Genomic DNA, 27,493 nt, shown 5'->3' on the forward strand with positions numbered 1-27,493 from the left:
TCTTTTTTTTTTTTTTTTTGAGACGGAGTCTTGCTCTGTCGCCCAGACTGGAGTGCAGTGGCCGGATCTCAGCTCACCGTGGTTTCACGGTGTTAGCCAGGATGGTCTCGATCTCCTGACCTCGTGATCCGCCCGTCTTGGCCTCCCAAAGTGCTGGGATTACAGGCTTGAGCCACCGCGCCCGGCCAACCACCTGGCTAATTTTTGTATTTTCAGTAGAGACGGGGTTTCACCATGTTGGTCAGGCTGGTCTCGAACTCCTGACCTCAGGTGATCCACCCACCTCGGCCTCCCAAAGTGCTGGGGTTACAGGCGTAAGCCACCACCCCCGGCCCAGGTGGCCACTTTTAACCAGTGTCACTAGAATGGAAGCAGGAGCAAAGAGATTGTTCAAGGGGACTGGGTCAGACATGATGGTGAAGTAGATGGAGTTGTAGACAAATTTGAGACCTCAGCTTAACAGGAAGAAGTGAGAGAGGCCAAGAAGAGTCAAGGATTTTAGGTTATTCTCCCCTTCCCAATGGATGTCCCGTACTCATTGAAAATTTATCCATCACAAATATCTGATCCTCCTCATCTCAGGAAGCAGCACTGTGCTATTACATCCCAGCAGGTACTTTGGAATGACAGTAGACGGTGAGACCTTTTTTTTTTTTTGGAGATGCAGTTTCACTCTTGTCACCCAGGCTGAAGTGCAATGGCGTGATCTCAACTCACTGCAACCTCTGCCTCCTGGGTTCAAGCAATTCTCATGCCTCAGCCTCCTGAGGAGCTGGAATAACAGGTATGCACCACCATGCCCGGCTAATTTTTTTTTTTTTTTTTGTATTTTAAGTAAAGATGGGGTTTCACCATGATGGCCAGGCTGATCTCAAACTCCTGCCCTCAGGTGATCCATCCACTTCGGCCTCCCAAAGTGCTGGGATTACAGGCATGAGCCACTGCGCCTGGCCAAGACCTTTTAACAAATCCACATGAGTTCCCAGAACTCTGCTCTGAAAACATCAAGAATTCTTTCCCAGATAAGCCACCAGAATGGAAGAAAACATCTGGCCCTATTTGATAACAAACCATATTCGAAAATGCCACAGTCCTATAAAGTCTTTCATAAGATAAAAAGAAAAGCTTCAGGCCAGGTAAGGTGGCTCACACCTGTAATCCCAGAACTTTGGGAGGCCGAAGTGGGCGGATCACTTGAGGTCAGGAGTTCGAGACCAGCCTGGCCGACATGGTGAAACCCCGTCTCTACTAAAAATACAAGAAAAAATTTAACAGGGCATGGTGACAGATGTCTGTAATCCCAGCTACTCAGAGGCTGAGGGAGGAGAATCACTTGAACCCAGGAGGCTGAGGTTGCAGTGAGCCGAGATCGCACCATTGCACTCCAGTCTGGGCAACAAGAATGAAACTCCATTTCAAAAAAACAAAAGCACTAACAAAAGACATTGGCCGGGCTTGTTGGCTCACACCTGTAATCCCAGCTACTTGGGAGGCTGAGGCAGGAGAACTGCTTGAACCCGGGAGGCAGAGGTTGCAGTGAGCCGAGATCATGCCACTGCACTCCAGCCTGGGTGACAGAGTGAGGCTCTGTCTCAAAATAAATAAATAAATAAATAAATTAAAAGCTTCAGAAATAAAAATATTAATTTTTTTAAACCTATGCAATAAAATACTGCGACAATGCACCATCCTCTCCTTTGTTTTCTTCCATTCAGGAAAGGTCTCCGGTGCCAAAGATGTGCTGTCAGTTTCTCAGAGTTTTTGTTTTAGCATCTCCTACATCATCAGTGAGAAAATCAAAGGAGGCTGCTATATGTCTCAGGCCGTAGTTAAGGTGAGGCAAGGCCGGGCGCGGTGGCTCACGCCTGTAATCCCAGCACTTTGGGAGGCCGAGGCGGGCGGATCACGAGGTCAGGAGATCGAGACCATCCTGGCTAACATGGTGAAACCCCGTCTCTACTAAAAATGCAAAAAATTAGCCGGGCGAAGCAGCGGGCGCCTGTAGTCCCAGCTACTCGGGAGGCTGAGGCAGGAGAATGGCGTGAACCCGGGAGGCGGAGCTTGCAGTGAGCCGAGATCGCGCCACTGCACTCCAGCCTGGGCGACTAAGCGAGACTCTGTCTCAAAAAAAAAAAAAAAAAAAAAAAAAAAAAAAAAAAAAAAAAAAAAAAGGTGAGGCAAAAATGCCTTTTATTTAAGGCCAATGTCTTTTAAACAAACGTCTTGCCAGGAGATATTAACCCATTTTTTTTTTTTAATTTCAAATGCGATTTTAGAAAAGAATCAAAAGGAATATGGTCATTTCCTCAATCTTGGGAATACACTGGCCAAAAAAAAAAAAAAAAAAAAAAAAAAACTCTGTCTGGTATGCAAAGGTGATTTATAGACCCTTTTGGTCAATAAAGCCAAAAGGTTTTGTTGGTAGGTTTTTATCAACAACAAGCAAAACAAAACATATTGTACTTGCAGGTTTCACAAACACTCAAAGAAAGAGTCGTAAGAACTGAAATCACAGCTTGTTTTCCTTCCCGCCCTCTCCACCCAGGGAAATAAAATTTCCCACCACAACACTCTCGCTTGGCTAATTCTCAAGTCTGAAGAGGAAGATACTTGACGTAAGCAGGTCAGCTCAAGGCCTCTTGAGATGTGTCTGTTTCTGATTTGTTTTTGTGTTGTTTTGTGGTGTGTGCGTGTGTGTGTTTTTAAAACAAAACATAAAACCTCAATACAAAAACCAGGAAACAGATTTTTGCAACTCAGTTACGGCCCCCAAAATAGCTCATGGAAGAAGCTAACAGCGTGAACAGAAAGTCTGTGATGTGCGTAGGAAATCTGACTCACTGCCGAAGAGAGAAAACTCTGCTATTTCTCACCCAAACGGCAGGAAATGGTTTGATTATACTGTCCTTCAGAGAACAGCGAAGCCCTGAGAATAATGCAGAAGTGAGTCTCTTCCTCCAGGAGACAGTATGTTCTGGGCTAATCTTGGCACACCACCAGGCTACAGGCCAGGGAAGACACAAAAGACCTTGGTATATCCTTGATGTGACAATGATGAAGCTACATCAGTGAGGACAGGCCACGTGGAGGATTTTAGGGAAATTCAAGGACACTGTCTTTATTATGTTTTCTCGTTCTGAAGTCAAGCACAGAAAGCTTAGAACTGGGGTCCACAATGCCAGACGGCGCGGTGGCTCACACCTGCAATCCCAGCACTTTGAGAGACCGAGGCAGGTGGACCACTTGAGGTTGGGAGTTTGAGACCAGCCTGACCAACATGGCAAAATGCTGTCTCTATTAAAAATACAAAAATTGCCCAGGCGCGGTAGCTCACGTCTGTAACCCCAGCACTTTGGGAGGCCGAGACGGGAGGATCACGAGGTCAGGAGATCGAGACCATCCTGGTTAACATGGTGAAACTCCATCTCTACTAAAAATACAAAAAAATTAGCCTGGCGTGGTGACGGGCGCCTGTAGTCCCAGCTACGTGCGAGGCTGAGGCAGGAGAATGGCGTGAACCCAGGAGGTGGAGCTTGCAGTGAGCCGAGATTGCACCACTGCACTCCAATCTGGGTGACAGAGCAAGACTCCGTCTCAAAAAAAAAAAAAAAAAAAAATTAGTCAGGCATGATGGCAGACACCTGCAGTCCCAGCTGCTTGGGAGGCTGAGGCAGGACAATCACTTGAACCCAGGAGGCAGAGGTTGCAGTGAGCCAGGTTCGTGCCACTGCACTCCGGCTTGGGCGACAGAACAAGACTCCATCTCAAAAAAAAAAAAAAAAAAGAAAGAATGGTGGGCACAATGCCAGAAGTATATACTATCTGGCCCTTTAGAGAAAAAGGTAGGCAACTCCTGCTCCCAAGCCCAGGACCAAAACAGGGTGCAAAAGTAGCATCTGAGAGCAGAGACCTCACTCATAGCCAATTAACCCTGGGTTTGCACACAGTTTTAACAGGAGGCATCATCACAACCAACCCCACGTTCCTTCTTCTCTCGGCTGCCCCCCGGACCCACATCCAGAACTCACTTGCTGGAATTCATCGTGTACCCGGAGGGACACTCAGGGATGCACTTGTTGTTATGAATGACGTACTGGTGGCAGCCCTGCCTCCGTGAGTTCTTGCATTTGTGGTGCAGGTCCTGGCAGAAGCTGAAGTTCACACAGCGCCAGTCCTGGAAGTGGTAGTACGGGGGCGGGCAGGTCTCCACACACCTGCCGTCCAGGTAGAAGTTGCGGCAGGCCACGCACTTGGTGGGGTCGTCGGGCTCAGAACAGTTGCCCAGGCACTCGCTGTGGCAACAGAGGCCTTCGGCAGTGCAGCCGTGTGACTTACAGATGGTTGGGCAAACTGGAGGGAGAGAGGGAAGAAAATAAATGAATAAATAAAACAGTTGGTCAATGGCTTTGTCCAATTCCTGTCTGCATATGCAGCAATTCTGGATCAGACAGTGAGAGCCAACCAAATACTAACAATAAAAGCGGCATTTCTACATCATTACACACATGCCAGACACATCTATTAACTGGTTTAAGCCTCCAAACCATTGGTGTGCTTGTCAATGTTTAACAACTGCCTGAGGGAGGGGGACAGGAGGGCCCAGATCTATATAGCATTTGCCAATTTCCATGGTGTAAATATTCCTACCAGTGGTGGATTTCAGGCCACCCACATGAAGTTACTAAACATACAGCTGGCAAGCGATACATAGTAGCATTCCTCTAAATAGTATTTATAAGTATATACAAAATGTATCTACTATTGACACAAAAGTAGTAAATAACCTCAACAGCACAGATAATAGGAAAATATCGTATGCTATTAGGAGGTGGTGAGTTTTGAGTCTTTGCTACTTTTAAAAACCTTTGTTAATTTAAAAACTTCGGTTTTTAATGTCATTTGTTTCACTGTAGGTTTATATAGTTTTTATGAATATCTTATGTCTAACAAATGGCTCACAAATTGACTGAAAATTTGACCACTGGCTCTAGCAAGCCAACTCCAGCATGCTGCTGTACCCCCCATGTGAAGTAGATACACTGTTATCTCCTTTATTTTTTTGTTTTACAAATGGGGAAACTGAGGCATGGGGAGGTTAAGTAACTTGCCCCCAAACCACTGATTGCTTCAACAGACATTTGCTTGCACTAATCTAAATACTGTAACCACTATGGGGAAAAAGTGCCTGCAGACCCTGCCTTTGGGAGCAAGCACAAGGTCTAATGGAGGAGACATGTTAGTTACTTAAACATGCAAATGTGTCTGGGTGCCATGGCTCATGCCTGTAATCCCAGTACTTTGGGAGCTCGAGGTGGGTGGATCACCTGAGGTCAGGAGTTTGAGACGAGCCTGGCCAACATGGTGAAACCCTGTCTCTACTAAAAATACAAAAATTAGCCGGGTGTGGTGGTGCATGCCTGTAATCCCAGCTGCTCAGAAGGCTGAGGTATGAGAATCACTTGAATCCGGGAGGTGGAGGTTGCACTGAGCCAAGATCGCGCCATTACACTCCAGCCTGGGCGACAAGAGCAAAATTCCATCAAAAAAAAAAAAAAAAAAGACTGGGTGTGGTGGCTCATGCCTGTAATCCCAGCACTTTGGGAGGCCAAGGTAGGCAGATCACCTGAGGTCAGGAGTTCGAAACCAGCCTGGCCAACATGGTGGAACCCCGTCTACTGAAAATACAAACAATTAGCCAGGTGTGGTGGCGGGCGACTGTAATCCCAGCTACTCAGGAGGCTGAGGCAGGAGAATCACTTGAACCTGGCAGGTGGAGGTTGCAGGGAGCCGAGATCATGCCACTGCACTCCAGCCTTGGTGACAGAGGGAGACTGTCTCAAAACAAAAAAACGAAACAAAAAAAAAAAAAAGAAAAAGAAAAAAAGTTGGGGAGTATTCTTCACCCCAAATCCCCAAACTGTGATTCTCAGCACAGTGGATCCCACCAGCCAAACTCAGGGAACAGAAGTGGCCCCAGAAGCTACATCCATATGTGAGCAGCACCGTCTGGTCGAACTTTCTGAGATGACAGAAATATTCTCTATCTGGGCCGTCCAACACGGTAGCCACTTCTCCCCTGTGGCTTCTGAATGTGGTTAGTGCGACTAGGAAATCCGATTTTTTTTTAAGTGTGGTAAAATACACATAGCATAAAATTCACTATTGTAACCATGTCTAAATGTAGAGTTCAGTGGTATTAAATACTTTCACGTGGCTATGCGACCATCACCACCACCCATCTCCAGAACTTTCTCATCTTAACCAAACTGAAACTCTGTCCCCATGAAACACTCACACCCACCCTACTCCCCAGCTCCTGGCACCTCCCATTTTACTTTCTTTTTATTATTATTATTATTATTATTATTATTTTTTTTTTTTTGAGATAGAGTCTTGCTTTGTCGCCCAGGCTGGGGTGCAGTGGCGCGATCTCAGCTCACTGTAACCTCCGCCTCCCGGGTTCAAGCGATTCTCCTGCCTCAGCCTCCAGAGTAGCTGGAATTACAGATGCCACCACCACACCCAGCTAATTCTTGTATTTTTAGTAGAGACGGGGTTTCACCATGTTGGCCAGGCTGGTCTTGAACTCCTAACCTCATGATATTCCTGCCTCGGCCTCCCAATGCGCTGGGATTACAGGTGTGAGCCTTTGCTCCTGGCATCCCATTCTACTTTCTGTCTGACTCTGACAACTCTAGGAACCTTATATAAGTGGAATAATATAGGATTTATTATTTATTTATTTATTTATTTATTTATTTTGAGATGGAGTCTCACTCTGTCGCCCAGGCTGGATGGAGTGCAGTGACTCGATCTTGGTTCACTGCAACCTCCACCTCCTGGGTTCAAGGAATTCTCCTGCCTCAGCCTCTGAGTAGCTGGGATTACAGGTGCCCACCACCACGCCCCACTAATTTTTTTGTATTTTTAGTAGAGATGAGGTTTCACCATGTTAGCCAGGCTGGTCTTGAACTCCTCACCTCAAGTGATCCACCTACCTCGGCCTCCCAAAGTACTGGAATTACAGGTATGAGTCACTATGCCCAGCCTAGTTGCACTATTTTAAATTCCCACCAACAGTGTACCAGGATTCCAATTTTTACCAAGGAACTAAACTTTCAACTACATTTCATTTTAATTTCAGTTTAAAATTTTTAAAAAGTTTTACATTGATACACAATGTTTTACACATTTATGGGGTACATGTGATATTTTGTCACATGGATAAAATGTGTAACAATTTCTTTTGTGTGTGTGTGATGGGGTCTGGCTCTGTCCCCTAGGCTCCGGGGTGCAGTGACATGGTCACAGTTCACTACAGCCTCAATCTCCTGGGCTCGGGTGATCCTCCCACCTTGGCCTCCTGCATAGCTGGAATGATGGACATGCGCCACCACACCCTGCTAAGTTTTTAATTTTTTGTAGAAATGGGGTCTCACTATGTTGCCCAGGCTGGTCTCGAACTCCTGGCTCAAGCGATCCTCCCACCGCAGCTTCCCAAAGTGCTGGGATTACAGGTGTGAGTCACTGCGCCTGACACAGTTCCAATGTTTACTAGCCACAGATGACTACCATCTCCCACACTAGACAGTGCAGGCATAGAGAATAAAAGCATACCCCCTACAGGCCTTGGGGGGGTCTAATCCCTGCCAGTCTTGCTAAGTCCTTCTCCCAGGCTGGCCTCCTTTCTGCACCTCCCACCCACACACACCCAGGCTCAGCCCTACCTTAGGACCTTGTGTAAGCTGTTCTGGGTGGAGCATGCTGGTCCCTTGTCCCCTTGTGGCTCGCTCTTTTGTATCCTTCAGGTCCTTATACAGACCTTCCCTGACCTCCCCAGCAGAAGTTGCCCCTCCTTCTCCATTCAGGAGCTAACACGTTATCTCATTACATTTTCCTTATGGCACGGATCACTCTTGAAAATTATCCTGGGGCTGGGCATGGTGGCTCACACCTGTAATCCCAGCACTTTGGGAGGCCGAGGTGGGTGGATTACTTGAGGTCAGGAGTTCGAGACCAGCCTGGCCAACATGGTAAAACCCCGTCTCTACTAAAAATACAGAAATTAGCCAGGCATAGTGGCGGGCGCCTGTAATCCCAGCTACTCAGGAGGCTGAGGCACGAGAATCCCTTGAACCTTGGAGGTGGAGGTTGCAGTGAGCTGAGATCATGCCACTGCACTCCAACCTGGTTGACAGAGTGAGACTCTGTCAAAAAAAAAAAAAAAAAAACAAGAATTAGGAAGTTCTAACAGGGCCAAGCACAGTAGCTGATGCTTGTAATCCCAGCACTTTAAGAGGCTCAGGCGGGTGGATCACTTGAGGTCAGGAGTTCAAGACGACCAGCCTGATCAACATAGTGAAACCTGTCTCTACTAAAAATACAAAAATTATTTTTTTGGGTGTGGTGATGCTTGCCTGTAATCCCAGCTACTCGAAAGGCTTAGGCAGGAGAATCACTTGAACCCAGGAGGAGGAGTTTGCAGTGAGTGAGTCAAGATTGTGCCACTGAACTCCAGCCTAGGTGACAGAGCGAGACTCCATCTCAAAAAAAAAAAAAAAAAAAAAAAGGCTGGGGGAGGGATTGTTAATAAGAGTCCCTTGCTTCCTTCTTAAGGCTGTTGCAAGAAATAAACAGGATAACGTCGGTAACACATCAGATTCTTTGATAGAGACATTTTTAGGCTTGATAGAAATTAACTACAGAGGGTATCTATAATTATCACAATTATCAACATCATTAACACTGATCTGTCTGTGGGAACCTGAGGGCTGAAATTCAATCGGAGGAAGCAATATACAAGGCAGACAACAATTACCTAGGGCCCACAGAGTCCCAGCGCTCTGGCAAGGACACACACACAAGAGGAAAGGGCTTGTTTCCTGGGCTGGAGCCACTTCAGAGGGTCAGCCCTTTCATTCAAAAGAGGCGTCATCAATGGCCTAACACAAACCTCTCAAACACAGAAGTCCTTCCGGCCCAGACAATGGGAAGAAAAATTATCCAACCATTGCAAACAAGGCCAGAGGCTGCCAGATTTTGTAATCCCGTGTTGGAGCCCTGTCTGACAGGCTCATCTGAGCTATTTCATTTTCCAGCACAGGAGTTGGTCAACTTTTTCTGTAAAGGGCCACAGGCAAATACTTGAGGCTTTGGAGGACATACGGTGTCGGTTGAAACTACTCAACTCTGCCATGATGGCATGATAGCAGCTATAGACATATGTACGTGAAGAGGCATGGCTGGGTCCAATAAAACTTTATTTATAAAAGCAAGTGATGGGCCAGATAGTTTATCAACCTGCGCTAGTTAAATGTACCTGTAATTGATTTTACTCTCTTTTTTGAAATGGAATCTTGCTCTGTTGTCCAGGCTGGAGTACAGTGGTGCGATCTCCGCTCACTGTAAACTCTGTGTCCCAGGTTCAAGTGATTCTCCTGCCTCAGCCTCCTGAGTAGCTGGGATTACAGGCACTCGCCACCATGCCTGGATAATTTTTGTATTTTTAGTAGAGACGGGGTTTCACCACGTTGGCCAGTCTGGTCTTGAACTCCTGACCTCAAGTGATCTACCCACCTTGGCCTCCCAAAGTGCTGGGATTATAGGCATGAACCACTACACCTGGCCAATTTCACTGTTTCTATTAGGGACTAGACTCATGGAAATTAGTGCTAACTTACAGTCAGATATGCTGCAAATTATTTTCATCTCAGAGAAAAGATACTCTCAGCTGGGCATGGAGGCTCATGCCTGTAATCCCAGCACTTTGGGAGGCTGAGGCAGGAGGATTGCTTGAGGCAGGAGGAGTTCAAGACCAGCCTGGGTAACAGAGTGAGATCCCATCTCTCCCTACCAAAAACAAAAACAAAAAAAAAAAAAAAAGGAGGGGGGGAAAAGAAAAAAATCATCCCCAAAGATTACAGTTTTATTCTCCTGTGGGACATTAAGCAGCCTCATAGCTAACATTGCCTTCTTATTTCAGTGACTATACATGTTTTGGCTTTATAATCCTGCTGTTCCCTCACTAATGGCTTAAATAAACATGTTGACCTGTATTCTTTGGTGTTTTTTTGTTGTTGTTGTTGTTGTTTGTTTTGTTTTGTTTTTGAGACAGAGTCTCACTCTGTCGCCCAGGCTGGAATGCAATGGTGCGAACTCGGCTCACTGCAACCTCCACCTCCCTGGTTCAAGCAATTCTCTGCCTCAGCCTCCTGAGTAGCTGGGATTATAGGTGCCCGTCATCACGGCCAGCTAATTTTTGTATTTTTAGTAGAGATGGGGTTTCACCATGTTGGCCAGGCTGGTCTTGAACTGCTGACCTCGGGATCCACCCACCTCGGCCTCCCAAAGTGCTGGGATTACAGGCGTGAGCCACCACGCCCAACCAGTTCTTTGAAGACTATCCTTGGAACACTATAAGCCCATTCCAGGTGTCTCCAACTCTGTAGGGAGATGTTGATCAAACAGTACAAAATTTCACTTAGGAGAAATAAGCTTTAGTTATGTAATGGACACAATAGTTGCTATAATAAGTAACAGTACACTGGACATTTCAAAATTGCTAAAAATGTAGATTTTTTAACCATCAAACAATAAGTATGTGAGGCAATAGCTTTTAAATTGGCATGATTTAATAATTCTACAACGTAAACAGATATCAAAACATCACATGCTATCCCATAAATATATAACATATACAATTATTATTTGTCAATTAAAAAAAAATAGAGGCCAGGTGTGGTGGCTCCGCCTATAATCCCAGCACTTTGAGAGGCCGTGGCAGGGAGTTTGAGACCAGCCTGGCCAACATGGTGAAACCCTGTTTCTACCAAAAATACAAAAATTATACAGGCATGGTGGCACGAGCCTGTAATCCCAGCCACACGGAAGGCTGAGGTAGGAGAATTGCTTGAACACGGGAGGCAGGGGTTGCAGTGAGCCGAGATTGTGCTACTACTGGGAGAGAGAATGAGACTCTGTCTCAAAAAGAAAGAAAAGAGAAGAGAAGGAGAAGGAGAAGGAGAGAAAGAGAGAAAGAGAAGGGAGGGGAGGGATGGGAAGGAGGGGAGGGGGGGGAGGAGAGGGGAGGGGAATGGAGGGGAGGGAAGAGGAGAGGAGGGGAGGGAAGGGAAGGGGAGGGGAGGGGAGTGGAGGGGAGGGAAGAGGAGAGGAGGGGAGGGAAGGGAAGGGGAGGGGAGGGGAGTGGAGGGGAAGGGAGGGGAGGGGAGGGGAGGGAAGGGAAGGAAAGGGAAGGGAAGAAAGAGAAAGGCAGGCTACTCGGGGTGGCCACTGCACCCCCTAGCTGAGTGGGAGTCCTCTAAACTGGTTCTGGACGCTTCCACATACTCTTGTTCCCCATACTGGTTTCTCTGAACACAAATTGTTAGAGAGAATGTGAAAAGCTCCACACGAAAATCACAAGCCTGCCAGGCTCAGTGGCTTGTGCATGTAATGGCACTTTGGGAGGCCAACATGGGAGGATCTCTTGAGTCCAGTAGTTCAAAACCAGCCTGGGCAAAATAGCCTGACTCTGTCTCTACAAAAATAAAAAAATTAGCCGGGTCTGATGGTGCACGCTACTAATCCCAGCTACTGGGGTGACTGAGGTGGGAGAAATGCTACAGCCCAGGAGTTTGAGGCTGCAGTGAGCTGTGACTGCACCCTGCACTCCAGCCTGGGCAATAAAGCAAGATCCTATCTTTAAAAAGAAGAGAGAGTGAGGACCGGGCGCAGTGGCTCACACCTGTAATCCCAGCACTTTGGGAGGCTGAGGTGGGTGGATCACGAGGTCAGGAGATCAAGACCATCCTGGCTAATACGGTGAAACCCCGTCACTACTAAAAATACAAAAAATTAGCAGGGCGTGGTGGCGGGCGCCTGCAGTCCCAGCTACTCGGGAGGCTGAGGCAGGAGAATGGCGTGAACCCGGGAGGCGGAGCTTGCAGTGAGCCAAGATCGCACCACTGCACTCCAGCTTGGGCGACAGAGTGAGACTCCATCAAAAAGAAAGGACGGAAGGAAGGAAGGAAAGAAGGGAGAGAGAAAGAAAGAGAGAAAGAAGGAGGGAAGGAAGAGAGAGAGAAAAGAAAGAGAAAGAAAGAAGGAGGGAGGGAGGGAGGGAAGGAAAGAGGGAAGGAAAGAAGGAAGGAAGGAGAGAGACAGAAAAAAGGAAAGAAGGAGGGAAGGAAGGAGGGAGGGGAAAGAGAAAGAAAGAAGAAAGAGGGAGAAAGAAAGAGGAAGGAAGGAGAGAGAAAGAAGGAAAGAAAAAGATAAAGAAGAAAGAATAAAGAGAAAAAAGAAAAGAAAGAGACAGAGGGAGAAAGAAGAAATAAAGAAAAGAGAAAGAGAAAGAAAGAAAAAGAAAGAGAGAGAAGGAAAAGAGAAAGAAAGAAAAGAAAGAGAAGGGAGGCAGTAAGGGAGGGAGGAAGGGAGGGAGGGAGGGAGGGAAGTAAAGAAAAGAAGGAAAGAAAGGGAAAATCACAAGCAGCCCAGGGTGGGGAAAGGGCATGACACAAGTGAAGTAGCCACAGAACAGCAGCTTCTTCTGGTGACACAGACCGCAAAGTGAAGACGTTATGAAAGCCACGTGTCGTGCAAGATGAGAAACAGCCCTGGTGGAGGACGGGGTTGACTTTCCTCTCCCTGTGCCCCTGACCTGATCCCCCTTATTGACACTTAATGAGCCCAAGTGTCTGTTCCTGCCCAACTTCTGGTTTGGGGTAGGGACAGTCAGCAGCCCAGGCTGTGTCTGCCAGAGAAGACGGCAGACTTTCAGGAAAATGCCAAACCGTCCAGCAGCTATCCCTCCCTCACATCTGCGCACAAGTGCGTGCTGTGTGTGTAGGGAATATCTACCCAGATCTCCCCTCTCCAAAAATGCAGGTTCTGTGTCCATCCATTGTCTCCCCTCCAAAGCCACCTTGAGCCGCTGGTCCCAATTTTCCCCCAGTTCTCCCTAAACCTCCCAAAAGCTCCTGGGTGAGCAAACAGAAGCAGCCATCACCTTCCTGAAACTGTCAGCTGCGGTAGCTTTTTCACTCTACACTGCTGAGAAGATCAGAGACTAAAATCTAACTAAATTGATGGAGGGAAAAGGAGATCGCTGTGTCAGAGTCCTCTGGTGGACCCTCCCCAGGATAAACAATGTCCCCACTAAAGGACCACTTCCCTAGACAGAGGGAGTCACAGAAACACCAATTTGCTTCAGGGAGGCAGTTCAAAGCAAAGGGAGGAATATTGCACCAAGAGGCAGGTGCAATTTGATTGCAGTATTTCTTTTTTCTTTTTTTCAAGATGGAGTCTCACTCTTGTCCCTCAGGCTGGAGTGCAGTGCCATGATCTCAGCTCACTGCAACCTCCGCCTCCCGGGTTCAAGCGATTCTCCTGCCTCAGCCTTCCGAGCAGCTGAGATTACAGGCACCCGCTACCACACCCAGCTAATTTTGTACTTTTAGTAGAGACAGTGTTTCGTCATGTTGTCCAGGCTGGTCTCGAACTCCTGACCTCAGGTGATCCGCCTACCTCGGCCTCCCAAAGTGCTAGATTACAGACGTGAGCCACCACGTCCAGCTCTGACATAGTATTTCCACTTCCAGGAATTACCCTGCAGACAAGAGGCCCAACGTCCACGTCAATGCCTGGAAGGGGATATTCCCTGCCCTGTCAGACCTTAGCCATTTGTGTTTCTAACAGCAAAAGACAGAAAACAACCTAGAGATCCAAAATAGAAGACTGGGTAAATAAATTACTGTGGGTCAAGGAGGCGGAATCCTATACAGCTGTAGAAATGGAGATAGCTCTATGCATTGAGAACTTGGAATCGCTACCGACATAGCATTAACTTGAAAAATATCAAGGTGCAACACAGTGTCTAAAGAGTCTAATTCATTTGTAGAGAAGGGAAAGAGACATGTATGGTGGGAATACAAAATGGGATGGCTACTTTGGAAAACAGTTTGGCAATTTTTTTCTTTTCTTTTTTTTTTTTTTTTTTGGAGACAGGGTCTCGCTGTGTTGCCCCAGCTGGAGTGTGGTGACACAATCTCAGCTCACTGCAACCTTGATCTTCCATGCTCAAGCCATCCTCCCACCTCAGCTTCCTAAGTAGCTGGGCTACAGGCACATAGCAGCTCACCAAGCTTAGAGTTTGACAAATTTTTTGCAGAGATAGGGTCTTACGATGTTGCTCAGGCTGATCTCAGACTCCTGGCCTCAAGTGATCCTAAAGTAGCTGGATTATAGGTATGTGTCAGCCCACTCAGCTAACATTTTTGTAGTTTTTTTGTAGAGATGGAGTCTTGCTATGTTGCCCCGGCGGATCTCGAACCTGATCTCAAGTGATCCTCCTGCCTTGACCTCCCAATGTGCTGGGGTCACATATGTCAACCACTGTGCCCTGCGCCAGTAATCTAGCACTTTGGAAGGCCACGGTGGGCGGATCACCAGAGGTCAGGAGTTCAAGACCAGCCTGGCCAACATGGTGAAACCCCCTCTCTACTAAAAATACAAAATTAGCCAGACATGGGTGGGCATGCGCCTGTAATCCCAGCTACTCGGGAGACTGAGGCTGGAGAATCACTTGAACCCAGGAGGTGGAGATTGCAGTGAGTGGAGATCATGCCATTGCACTCCAGCCTGGGTGACAAGGGTGAAACTCCATCTAAAAATAATAATAATAATAAAATAAAAATAAAGTTAAGCATATGGGTCGGGCATCGTGGCTCACACCTGTAATCCCAGCATGTTGGGAGGCCGAGGCTGGTAGATCATTTGAGCTCAGGAGTTCGAGACCAGCCTGGTCAACAAGGTGAAATCCCATCTCTACTAAAAATACAACACACAGCAGGGCGTGGTAGCACATGCCTGTAACCCCAGCTACTTGGGAGGCTCAGGCAGGGGAATCACTTGAATCCGGAGGCAGAGGTTGCAGCGAGCCAAGATTGTGCCACTGTACTCCAGCTTGGGCGACAGAGAGAGACTCTGTCTCAAAAAAATAAAAATAAAAATAAAGTTAAGCATATGCTTCTTATCCTTACCACACAACCCAGAAATCTCATTCCTAGGGTTTTACCCTAGGTATGCAAAATGGAAACATGCGTTCATGCAAAAACCGGTACTTGAATGCTGGTAATGGCTGCGTTCATAATCACTCCGAACCGGAAACAACTCAAATGTCCCTCAACTGGGGAATGCATTTAAACTGTGGCACATCCAGGCCAGGCGCGGTGGCTCACGCCTATAATCCCAGCACTTTGGGAGGCCGAGGCAGGCGGATCATGAGGTCAGGAGATGGAGACCATCCTGGCTAACACGGTGAAACCCCGTCTCTACTAAAAAATACAAAAAATTAGCCGGGCATGGTGGCGGGCGCCTGTAGTCCCAGCTACTCAGGAGGCTGAGGCAGGAGAATGGCGCAAACCCGGGAGGCGGAGCTTGCAGTGAGCCGAGATGGCGCCACTGCACTCCAGCCTGGGCGACAGAGCGAGACTCAGTCTCAAAAACAAAAACAAACAAACAAAAAAAACCTGTGGCACATCCATACAAGGAAACACCATTCACTAATAAAAAGAAATGAAACACTCATACCCATAACAGCATGGATGATTTTTTGTTTTGTTTTGTTTTTAGATGGACTCTCACACTATTACTCAGGCTGGAGTGAACTAGTGTAATCTCAGCTCACTGCAACCTCAGTCCCCTGGGTTCCAGTGATTCCCCTGCCTCAGCCTCCTGAGTAGCTGGGATTACAGTTGTCCACCACTATGCCTGGCTACTTTTTGTATTTTTACTAGAGATGGGGTTTTGCCATGTTGCCCAGGCTGGTCTCGAACTCCTGGCCTCAAGCAATCCTCCCACATTGGCCTCCCAAAGTGCTGGAATTACAGGTGTGAGCCACCACACCTGGCCAACAGCATTGCTGGATTTTAAGTGCACTATATTCAGTGTAGAAATGGATCCAGGTCGGGTGCGGTGGCTCACGCCTGTAATCCTAGCACTTTGGGAGGCCGAGGTGAATGGATCACCTGAGGTCAGGAGTTGGAGACCAGCCTGGCCAACATGGTGAAACCCCGTCTCTACTAAAAATACAAAATTAGCCGCATGTGGCGGCAGGCGCCTGTAATCCCAGCCACTCGGGAGGCTGCAGGAGGATTGCTTGAACCTAGGAGGCAAAGGTTGCAGTGGGAGGAGATTGCACCATTGCACTCCAGCCTGGATAACAGAGTGAGACTCCATCTCAAAAAAAAAAAAAAAAGAAAAAAGCATCCAGGCCAAACTGGATTATTCTCCTCCTCTCTCTTCCCTTGCCACTTTTAAGTATTGCATTTATTTCGTATAATTTTAGTGGAATTATTCTTACTGAGAATAAAATTTTTTACAATCATTTAAAAAAAAGAAAGAAACTGGTCTCAAAAGCTACACAGTGAATGATTCCATTTTGATGACATCCTTGAAAAGGTAAAATTATAGCAAAAAAGGACAGAGCCCAGTGGGTTACCAGGGGGCTGAAAATGGAGAGGGAGTATCTGCAAACACCCAAGAGGAAATTTTTTTTGTGAGGGTTGGGGGTGGGTGGTGATGGAACCATTCTACATCTTGATTGTGGTGATGGTTACATGACTACATAGACCAATTAAAATCTGAAGAACTTTACATTAAAAACGGTGAATTTTACTCCATGTAAATTGTACATTAAAAACTGGGGGCCGGGCGTGGTGGCTCATGCCTGTAATCCCAGCACTTTGGGAGGCCAAGGCAAGCAGATCACAAGGTCAGGAGATCCAGACCATCCGGACCAACATGGTGAAACCCCGTCTCTACTAAAAATATAAAAATTAGCTGGTCATGGTGTCGCGCACCTGTAGTCGCAGCTACACGGGAAGTTGAGGCAGGAGAATCACCTGAACCCGGGAGGCAGAGGTTGCAGCGAGCTGAGATCGCGCCACTGCACTCCAGCCTGGCGACAGAGTGAGACTCCGTCTCAAAAAAAACAAAAAAAAAAACCAGGGGGTGGGGGGAAGGGGAGGACACACGGGACATATGTCCCTCTAAAAGGGACACAAAAAAGTGCCCTATTTTATTTTTATTTTTTACCATGTATGTGTACTATCCTATCAAAAGTGACATATATTTGGAAATACATATTTTTTTTTCAAGTAGCTTCTTGTTTCATTTATTTATTTAGAGACAGTGTCTCACTCTGTTGCCCAGGCTGGAGTGCAGCGGCATGACCTCGGCTCACTGCAACCTCCGCCTCCCGGGTTCAAGTGCTCCTCCTGCCTCAGCCTCCTGAGTAGCTGGGACTACAGGCATATACCACCATGCTTGGCTAATTTTTGTATGTGTATATATACATTTGGTAGAGATGAGGTCTCACAATATTGCCCAGGCTGGTCTCGAACTCCTAGGCTCAAGAGATCCGCTCTCCCTGAGCTCCCAAACTGCTTGGATTATAGGCGGAAGCCACGATGCCCAGCCAGGAAATACGTTTTCAAAAGCCTCTGCTAGACAGTAAACAATGTTATTGATCAGTCACATGATTCTACTCCCAAATATTCTAATAATGATGCATAAAACAGCTGACAGGCATCGGTGAGAGCTTTTACAAAAGTTTTCTTAAAATCATCTTTGCTGGCCGGGTGTGGTGGCTCACGCCTGTAATCCCAGCACTTTGGGAGGCCAAGGCAGGAAGATCACTTGAGGTCAGGAGATTGAGACCATCCTGGCCAACATGGTGAAACCCCGTCTCTACTCAAAATAAAAAAATTAGCTGGATGTGGTGGTGGGCACCTGTAATCCTAGCTACTCGGGAGGCTGAGGCAGGAGAATTGCTTGAACCTGGGAGGCGGAGGTTGCAGTCAGCTGCGATCATGCCACTGCACTCCAGCCTGGACGACAGAATGAGACTCCATCTCAAAAAAAGAAAAAAAAATTATCTTTGCCTTATTACAAAATCAATATGGGGCTCAGGGGTGAAGTGTGGAGTGTGTTTTAATAATAGCTTTGCTTTTTTTTTTTTTTTTTTTTTTGAGACAAATTCTCGTTCTGTCGCCAAGGCTGGAATGCGGTGTTGCAATCTTGGCTCACTGTAACCACCACGTCCTGGATTCAAGTGATTCTCCTGCCTCAGCCTCCTGAGTAGCTGGGACTACAGGCACACGCCATCATGCCAACTGATTTTTTTGTTTGTTTGTTTAAGTGGAGAAAGGGTTTCGCCATGTTGGCCAGGCTGGTCTCGAACACCTGACCTCAAGTGATCCATCCACCTCGGCCTCTTAAAGTGCTGGTATTACAGGTGTGAACCACTGCGCCAGGCCAGCTTTGCTCTTTTATGGACTATTCAACAAATTGCTAGCATTTCTCTTTTTTCTTTTTTTCATTCAACAAACATGTGTCGAATGTTCCAGTGTGCCGAATCATAGGAAACCAGTTCTCGTATTAACTGAACAAGCATGAGATCATAGATGATACAGAAACCCCATCCCTGTCCTCGAGACATTCAGGTTTAGCATTGTCCTCAGCCCCCAGCAGCACCCCCTCCTGCAGGAAGAAAAGAAAAAGAAAAAAACTCCCACAGTACAAGAAAATGGCAAGAGTAAATCTTGTTGTGGGAAACTTTTCATTCAGGTATATGCATGTCTTGGGTACTGAGTCTTATGGGAAATGTACTTCTTAAAAATTCTAGTTAAAAATACTTCAAGTAACATCGCCCACAATAGTGGCACAAGGCAACAACACGTTTCCCATTATGATGCACTGAAAAAGACAGTATTTGTGTAGCTTTCTTTCCATACATTACTTACCCTAGGCTTGAGGTCATTCTATTAAATAACTGGCCTGTGCTTTTCATAAATGCCAATGTTGGCCAGGCTTGGTGGCTCACACGTGTAATCCCAGCACTTTGGGAGGCTGAGGCAGTAAGATCACTGGAGGTCAGGAGTTCGAGACCAGCCTGGCCAACGTGGTGAAACCCCGTCTGTACTAAAAATACAAAAATTAGCTGGGTGTGGTGGTGCATGCCTGTAATCCCAGCTACTCGGGGGCTGGGGCAGGAGAATCGCTTGAACCCAGGAGGCAGAGGGTTCAGTCAACCGAGATCTCACCACTGCACTCTAGCCTGAGTGACAGAGTAAGCCTCCGCCTCGAAAAAAATTTAAAACTAAATAAATAAATAAAAGCCAACGTTGTGAAAGACACAGAAAACTCAGGAATTGTGCAGACTAAAGAGACAGCAGCATTCAAATGCAAAGTGTGATCCTAGATTGGAACCTTCGCCTAGGAAAAAAAAATCTATATAGGGCAAGATTGAGACAACAGACAAGATTATAGAAGACACTGGATGAAAATACTGTATCAATGTTAATTTCCTGATTTTGACCACGGTACCAGTACCGTCGCTGCGTACCTTTCTTTTTTCTTTTTTTCTTTTTTCTTTTAAGATGGAGTTTCGCTCTTGTTGCCCAGGCTAGAGTGCAATGGCACCATCTCAGCTCACTGCAACCTCTGTCTCCTGGGTTCAAGTGATCCTCCTGCCTCAGTTCCCCAAGTAGCTGGGATTACAGGCCTGCGCCATCACTTCCGGCTAATTTTGTATTTTTAGTAGAGACAGGGTTTCTCCGAGTTGGTCAGGCTCATCTCAAACTCCTGACCTCAGGTGATCAGACCTCAGGTGATCAACTCCTGACCTCGGCCTCCCAAAGTGCTGGGATTACAGGTGTGAGCCACCACGCCCTACCTGAGAACTTTCTTGTTCTAGGAAATATCCACTGAAGAATTAAGGAGTATGTATCATGCCTGCAACTGACTCTCAAATAGTTCAGGGAAAAAAATACATATAATGTGTGTGCATAAATATATTAGAGAGGTAATAGAACAAATAGAATAAAACATAAACAATTTATCGATCTAGATATAATCTTGCAATTTTTCTGTAAGCTTGAAACTACATCAAAACAAAAAGCGACCAATTTGTCCAAAGCAAGGTTAAAAGCCAGAGAAATAGGACACGCAGCGCTGCATTGTTAAATGACTTGCGCACAAAAATCCAGTCGCTGACACTTTTTTCTTTGCCTCCCTTTTTAAGTTCAAATCAGTTTGGGTTTTTCTTAATTAAGAAGGTATGTGGTAAAAAACAAAACAGAAAATACAGAAACCACCATTAAATGATTCGATAGCCCCACATATGTTAATAACATTTTGTTACATTCTTTCCAAAGTCTGTCGTTTAAAAAAAAATACTCAAGATTTATGATTCCAAAAATTACTGCTTTCCAGAAATTTCCAAACGGAACAGTTGCGTCATGGGCCTGCTGGTACATTGACCACAGGGGCCCGCGGCTCTCCCTATGAGTGTGAGTTTTATAAACTCCTTAAAGTAATTTATTTTGTTTCCATTCAAGGCCTTTCTCTCCCACACTTGCCCCGGACCCTGACCTCAGAGGTTCGACTCCCCGGAGCCAAATTCCTCTCGTTGGAATCTAGTAAATGATTTAATGGCGAAGGGGCAGGGGTTGGGGGCAGCCAAAGGGGTGAACTTTTGACAAATGGGTGGTCAGTAGCGACGACCGCAGGAGCGCGTGTCCTTGAAGCGGGGAAGCGCCCCTTTTCCTTGCCTGACAATACCGCCCCACGCGCGCTGACGCCTTAGAAATCGAAATGCGCAGCTCTTTGGAGACATACGGCGCATACAGAGGCTAGAAAGGGAACGGAGTCCCTTGGGGCCTTCCCGCTTCGGGAGCCTCAGGCTTGCTGTGTTCCAAGAAAGAGTGAGTAAGCGAGCGAGTGAGAAAGGAGTGAGTCTGTCCACAGGGGCGGGCCCGCTGCGTGCTGCGGATCTCTTCGGAGATATACCGCGCACGCAGAGGCCCGGAAGGAGGCGTGGTCCCAGGGGCCTCCACGCTAGAGCAGCCCCGGGATTGGTAGGTTCCAGAGTGGGAGTGGGAGTGTGTGTGTATGTGTGTGTGTGTCCCAAGAATTGGTCGGTTCCAGAGTGGAAGAGTGAGAGAACGAGAGAAAGAGAATGTGTGTATGCGTGTGTTTGTGTGCGCGTGTGGGTCTCTACAGCCCCAGGATTGGTCGGTTCCAGAGTGGGGGTGTGTGTGTGTCCCCATGGCGGGAGTGTGTGTGTGTCCATGGTGGGAGTGTGTGTGTGTCTGCGTGTGCGCCCATGGGGGCGGGGGAGGGAGCCCTGGGCTCTCAAGGCCCCGCCCCCTCGAGCCGGAGGCCTCCGCGCAGCACAAAGCCCGGGGCGCGCTCCGCTCCGGGGAATCCGGGCCGGGCGGTTGCGGCCGCCGCAGTGCCGCCCTCGCGTTCAGCCAATAGGCGGGCGTGCTGCCGGGGCGTTGGCCCCGCCCCCCCCGGGTGCGCCGGGCTCCGTTCCCCGTACTTGCGCTCGGGCAGTGGCCGCCGCCGGACGCCCTGGGAGGGCCCCTCGTGGCTGCCGACCCCGCAGGTCGAGTCAGCCACAGATGGAACTTTGGAAAGAGCTAGGGAAAAGGAGAAACCGAGCGTGCAAGGGTTCATCAAGCATCCACCAGGGTGGTTTAGGCTGTGCGCGGCGCTGGGCGTGTGCCCGGGAGGAGATCGGGTCACCGCGTGGCAGCGCCCGGCACCGCCGAAGGGCCCCCTGACCCTAGGCCTCCCTCGGGAGGGGCCCAGAAAGGGGCAGAGGCTCACTGGGGTCACACAGCAAAATTCCCCATATTGCAGGGGGGAGGGTTCGCATCTCCCAACTCCCCGGGCCAGTGCACCCTCTGTTCTCACCCACCACTTGCCCAGAAAACGAGAACCATACTCATAAATATATTCTTAAAATCCACAGGCTACGTTTTTGGGGTAACCTCCAGCCAGTATTTCCCCATGCATTTGAAAACTTCTGTATCCCCATTGAATTTGTGGTTCCAGTAAACAAAGGCAGCTAGTGGGCATTCTCATTTAACATTCACCCCCATAAATACACTTTTTTGGGTGGAGGGGGGTCTCACTCTGTCGCCTCAGGCTGGAGTGCAGTGGCGTGATCATCACTCAGGGCAGCCTCAAACTCCTGGGCTCAAGCCATCCTCCCACTTCAGCCTCCCGTGTAGCTGGGACTACAGGCGTGCATCACTGTGCCTGGCTAATTGTTTTCTATTTTTTGTAGACATGGGGACTCGTTGCCCAGGCTGGTTTAGAATCCCTGGCCTCAAGTGATCCTCCTGCTTCAGCCTCCCAAAGTGTTGGGATCACAGGCATGAATACACTTTTAAAATGTGTATTCTGTTTGCAGCACACACGCTCCAATCCGTCAGTGAGGTCATATTAACTCAATTATTCAAGCAATCATCTCCATTAGAGTTGGAGAAACTGAGGCATAGAATGGCTACTTTGCCAATAACCAGCTCTGCCAGAACTCGAACCCAGGTCTCCCAGAGAGAGACCGGGAGAGGGTGTGGCATGGAGTTTGGGGGAGTAGGAGTTTGATGTGTTCTGTTTTGTTTTGGGGGGTTTTTTTGAAACAGGGTCTTACTCTGTGGCCCAGGCTGGAGTACAATGGCACCATCATAGCTCACTGCAGTCTGGGACTCCTGGGCTCAAGTGATCCTTCTGCCTTAGCCTCTCAAGGAGCTAGGACTACAGGAGTGTGCCACTGTGCACAGTGTGTGTGTGTGTGTGTGTGTGTGTGTGTGTGTGTGGAGAGGACGTCTGTGCTGCCTAGGCTGGTCTCAATATCCTGGCCTCAAGCAATCCTCCCACCTTGGCTTCCCAAAGTGCTGCGATCACAGGCCTGAGGTACCCCACCTGCCTGTAACATGGTGTTACATTGTGAGTTATGTTTCCTGTTCCTTACCCCGACCCACCCAGATCTGACACCCTCTTGGCATTGGAATGCAGAAATGGATGGAGACCCTGTCCCTGCCCTCCTAGTATGCACAAGACACATATGCCCCGTGAAGGGAAAGATGGTGTCTGTCTTGCTTATTACAGCATCCAAGAGCCATGCACACAGTAGGTGCATAGTAAACCTTGTAGGAAAAAAAAAAATGCAATGGGGGTGGGGATTAGGTGACTGTTGCTTTATCACAGCAGGAGAGGAACAGTACATGCAAATGTGTGAATCACTAGGGCTATGTTCAGAGAACTATAAACAGTTCAGAGTTGATGAAGGGCAAAGTACAGGGTGAGAGGAATAGAAGATTAGACTCACAGAGGAAAGACAGGGAACCAAGGGGCTTGGACTTTACCCCACAGGAGAAGCCAAAGAAAGATGTCAGGCAGAAAGAACAGCATCGGATTCACACTTGGGGGTCACTCTTCTGGCTTATGGTAGACGGATGAGGAAGGTGAGAGGCAGAGGCAACAGAAAAGAAGAGGCTGGCTTCTGAAGCCATTCGGGAGGTGGAGTTGTCAGGACTTATTTCCTGGATGACAGCCAACTTTCCACCTTGGGCAACTGGATACGACTCACGAGAGAAACAGCAAACCAAAAAGACAAGTGCTCACATGTGGACAATCTGGGTTTGAGGTCTGGAGTTCAAGATATAGAGGCTGCGCTTTGGAGGCTGAGGTGGGAGGATCGCTTGAGTCTAAGAGTTCAAGACCAGCCTGGGCAACAGAGCAAGACCTCATCTCTTAAAAAAAAAAAAGAAAAAAAAATTAAAATTAGCTGGACATGATGACACACAAGTGTAGTTCCAGCTACTGGGGAGGCTGAGACAGGAGGACTGCCTGAGCCTAGGAGTTCAAGACCAGACTGAGAAACATAGCAAGACCTCATCTCTATTTCTTTAAAAAAAATTAAAGATTAAAAAAAAATAAAACTTAACTGGGCATGATGGCACACGATTGTAGTTCCAGCTACTTGGGAAGCTGAGGCTTGAGTCCAGGAAGTTGAGGCTGCAGTGAGCTAGGATCACGCCACTGCACTCCAGCCTGGGTAACAGAGTGAGACTCTGTCTCAAAATAAAAAAACGGGTGAAGAGCCACACTTCCACACAAAAATGGTTGTGTTTGCGGTTGCCGAGTCACACCTCGAACCACTCCAGCTTGCTCCAGAAAGCTACTCATGGCAAGGTGCAAAAACCCCTGTTTGTTGGGGACACTTTGGAAGTTTTTATTCTCATTCACGTAGGTAATATACATTTTATGCAATTAAGTACAGGAGTGACTTCTTAAAAGTTGTTGAGTTTCAACCTACCGATGTTTCCTGCTTTTTGAGTCCATATAGATTTTACAGGCTATTTAGAAATGACTGATAATGAGAGAGTACAGCTTATGAGAGAGAATGGCATAGCCATTCTCTGGGGCAAATTCAGAGCCTCAATTTCTGGTAAAGAGAAACAATCTAAATAAAAGTCACACTTGAATCAGTAAATGAAGTTATTTTTAATATTTCCAAAATTGTTAGTAGAGCTGTCTTTACAATTTTTTTTTTTTTTTTTTTGAGACGGAGTCTTGCTGTGTTGCCCAGGCTGGAGTGCAGTGGCGCAATCTCGGCTCACTGCAAGCTCCGCCTCCCGGGTTTACGCCATTCTCCTGCCTGAGCCTCTCGAGTAGCTGGGACTACAGGTGCCTGCCACCTCACCCGGCTAGTTTTTTTTTTTTTTTGTATTTTTTAGTAGACACGGGGTTTCACCGTGTTAGCCAGGATGGTCTCGATCTCCTGACCTTGTGATCCGCCTGTCTCGGCCTCCCAAAGTGCTGGAATTACAGGCTTATGCCACTGTGCCTGGCCTACAAATTTTTATGGATTTAAATGACACCTGTTTTTAATCCCAGCACTTTGGGAGGCCGAGGTGGGCATATCATCTGAAGTCAGGCGTTCGAGACCAGCCTGGCCAACAGGGTGAAATCCCTTCTCTACTAAAAATATAAAAATTAGCTGCATGTGGTGGCACGCACCTGTCATCCCAGCTACGCAGAAGGCTGAGGCAGGAGAATCGCTTGAACCCTGGAGGCGGAGGTTGCAGTGAGCCGAGATTGTACCACTGCACTCCAGCCTGGGGGACCAAGTGAGACTCTGTCTCAATCAATCAATCAATAATAAATAAATTACATCTATTTTCATTCTTAATTTTATCTACAATATTTGTTCTCTCCCCCTCCTTTGTCTTAGTTTTTCTATTTTATTGATTCTTCTCTCTAAAACAGCACTGTCCAACAAAGGTCGGCAGTGATGGAAAAGTTCTGTGTCTGTTCTATCCATTTCAGTAGTCACCAACCATACATGGCCCCTGAGCACTGGAAACTTGGCTCGTGTGACTGAGAAAATGAATTTTTAATTTAATTTTCGCATGGGTTGTGGCCACCCCTAGTGAGCAGCATTGCTCTAAAAGATCCAGCTTTTTGATTTTGTCAATTCTATTTGTTTTCTAATCGGTTCGTTTGTGCTAATTTATTATTTCCAATATTCATCATCTCATTTTTGTGATTTCTCTCTATATCTTTATAATAAACTATCAAGCAAATTTTCTCCATCATCATTTAAATGTCTGCCTTCATCTCCATGTTCACATCGTTGTCATCTTAAAATAGGCTGTCCTTGCAGTGTTTCGATCCTCCAACTTAAGACTTATGGGTTGGTTGGTTTTTTTGTTTTTGTTTTTGTTTGAGATGGAGGTTAGCTCTTATTGCCAAGGCTAGAGTCCAATGGTGTGATCTTGGCTCACTGCAACCTCTGCCCGCTGGGTTCAAGCAATTCTCCTGCTTCAGCCTCCCAAGTAGCTAGGATTACAGGTATGCTCCACCACCCTCGGCTAATTTTTGTACTTTTAATAGAGATGGGGTTTCACCACGTTGACCAGGCTGGTCTCAAACTCCTGACCTCAGGGGATCAAAGTGCTGGTATCACAGGCGTGAGCCACGACGCCCGGCCCTTTTGGGTTTCATTTTATTTTTAATTATCAAGTGGTAGGAGTCTCTCTTGCATGCTTGTTCAGTTAAGCTTTTTTTTTTTTTTGAGACGGAGTCTCGCTCTGTCGCCCAGGCTGGAGTGCAGTGGCCGGATCTCAGCTCACTGCAAGCTCCGCCTCCCGGGTTTACGCCATTCTCCTGCCTCAGCCTCCCGAGTAGCTGGGACTACAGGCGCCCACCACCTCGCCCGGCTAGTTTTTTGTATTTTTTTAGTAGAGACGGGTTTCACCGTGTTAGCCAGGATGGTCTCGATCTCCTGACCTCGTGATCCACCCATCCTGGCCTCCCAAAGTGCTGGGATTACAGGCTTGAGCCACCGCGCCTGGCCTAGTTAAGCTTTTAAAAATTAATTTCCAGTTATGCTTACTTGCAGCCAGAGATTAGAGCCAGTACAATGTCTGCTTTTATGGAATGCATTGGTTTGGGGTGGTTTTTTTTTTCCCCCCAGATTTAACAGATGATTACTTTTTCTAACTATTCCAAGAGCACTTTAAAATGTATATTGTTTGCAGAGTGTAAAGTTCAGTCCTATCTGTTACCGCAATCTTATTAACCATGTTGTTCAAACTTTTTGTTACCTGAGTCTTATCTCCCAGATCAAGGCTGTGTTGGAGTCTTCTCCGAAGTTTCTCCTTGCATTTCCAACAATTTGCCCTCTAACAGTTTAATTCTATTCTAGGTGACCCTCAGCTCATTAAAGATCATCCCTTCAAACGATTCAAAAGCTCTCCCTCTCTCCCTGAAAATGCCTTGCGCCTTGAATTCTTTGCTTATTTTTCTCTGTTCAAATTTAGCCACATGTTGAAGTTTTCTGTGTCGTTTTTGGAAATAGGTATGACCATCTGCAAGAGGCACAGAGAAAGAGAACCGCAGCCTCCATGGGAACAAGGAAGTGGGAATGGGATGAGAGTTTGGAATCGATCTCCGTGGAAGGTCTGAATTGCAAGGCGGGTTTCCCTGGGGACAATCTCAGCCATAAAAATGTTCCACTCACATGACTGATGGCTTTTCAATAACAAGTATATGGCAGTCTTGAATGTGCACAGGTCGACAGTTTTCCCGGGAGCTGCTACACGCATGGGGAGCTTTCCTGGGAGCTGGCGGAGTCTAGGGACAGGGACAGGGAATGGAGAAAATTTCCTCAACTCCTGAAGGACACAGGTGCCCATGGGGACATACTGCATTTCTGCAGAGGCACCGTGAAACAGAATCATTAAGTCAGAAGGAAAATGCACCTATTTCAAATTCCATTGTGACAAAAGGGAGACGACTTTTAGCTTACTTCCCGATTCTGTGGGTTCCTAAAAGCCAGGATGACTGCTTTAATTTTTATTTTTTATTATTTTATTGTATTTATTTATTTTTGAGACGGAGTTTCACTCTTGCCACCCAGGCTGGAGTGCAGTGGTATGATCTTGGCTCACTGCAATCTCTGCCTCCTGGGTTCAAGGAATTCTCCCGCCTCAGCCTCCTGAGTAGCTGGGATTACAAGCTCCTGGCTCACTGCAACCTCCACCTCCTGGGTTCAAGCAATTCTCCTGCCTCAGCCTCCTGAGTAGCTGGGATTACAGGTGCCCAGCACCACACCCAGCTATTTTCGTTTTGTTTT

General features: G+C 47.2%; 1 protein-coding gene across 5 annotated transcripts in view; it reads right to left on the bottom strand.

The window, feature by feature from the left end:
* The window catches only part of INSR (insulin receptor), a 189,195-nt gene that overhangs the window by 70,738 nt on the left and 90,964 nt on the right, over positions 1-27,493 (bottom strand). For all 5 annotated transcript variants that reach the window (XM_025368441.1, XM_025368438.1, XM_025368440.1 and 2 more), the window contains one exon: positions 4,029-4,350. In XM_025368441.1, the coding sequence (XP_025224226.1) occupies positions 4,029-4,350 (322 nt within the window). The remainder of the gene's footprint in view (positions 1-4,028; positions 4,351-27,493) is intronic.

Source organism: Theropithecus gelada, chromosome 19 (assembly GCF_003255815.1).
Source record: "Theropithecus gelada isolate Dixy chromosome 19, Tgel_1.0, whole genome shotgun sequence".
Taxonomy (NCBI): domain Eukaryota; kingdom Metazoa; phylum Chordata; class Mammalia; order Primates; family Cercopithecidae; genus Theropithecus; species Theropithecus gelada.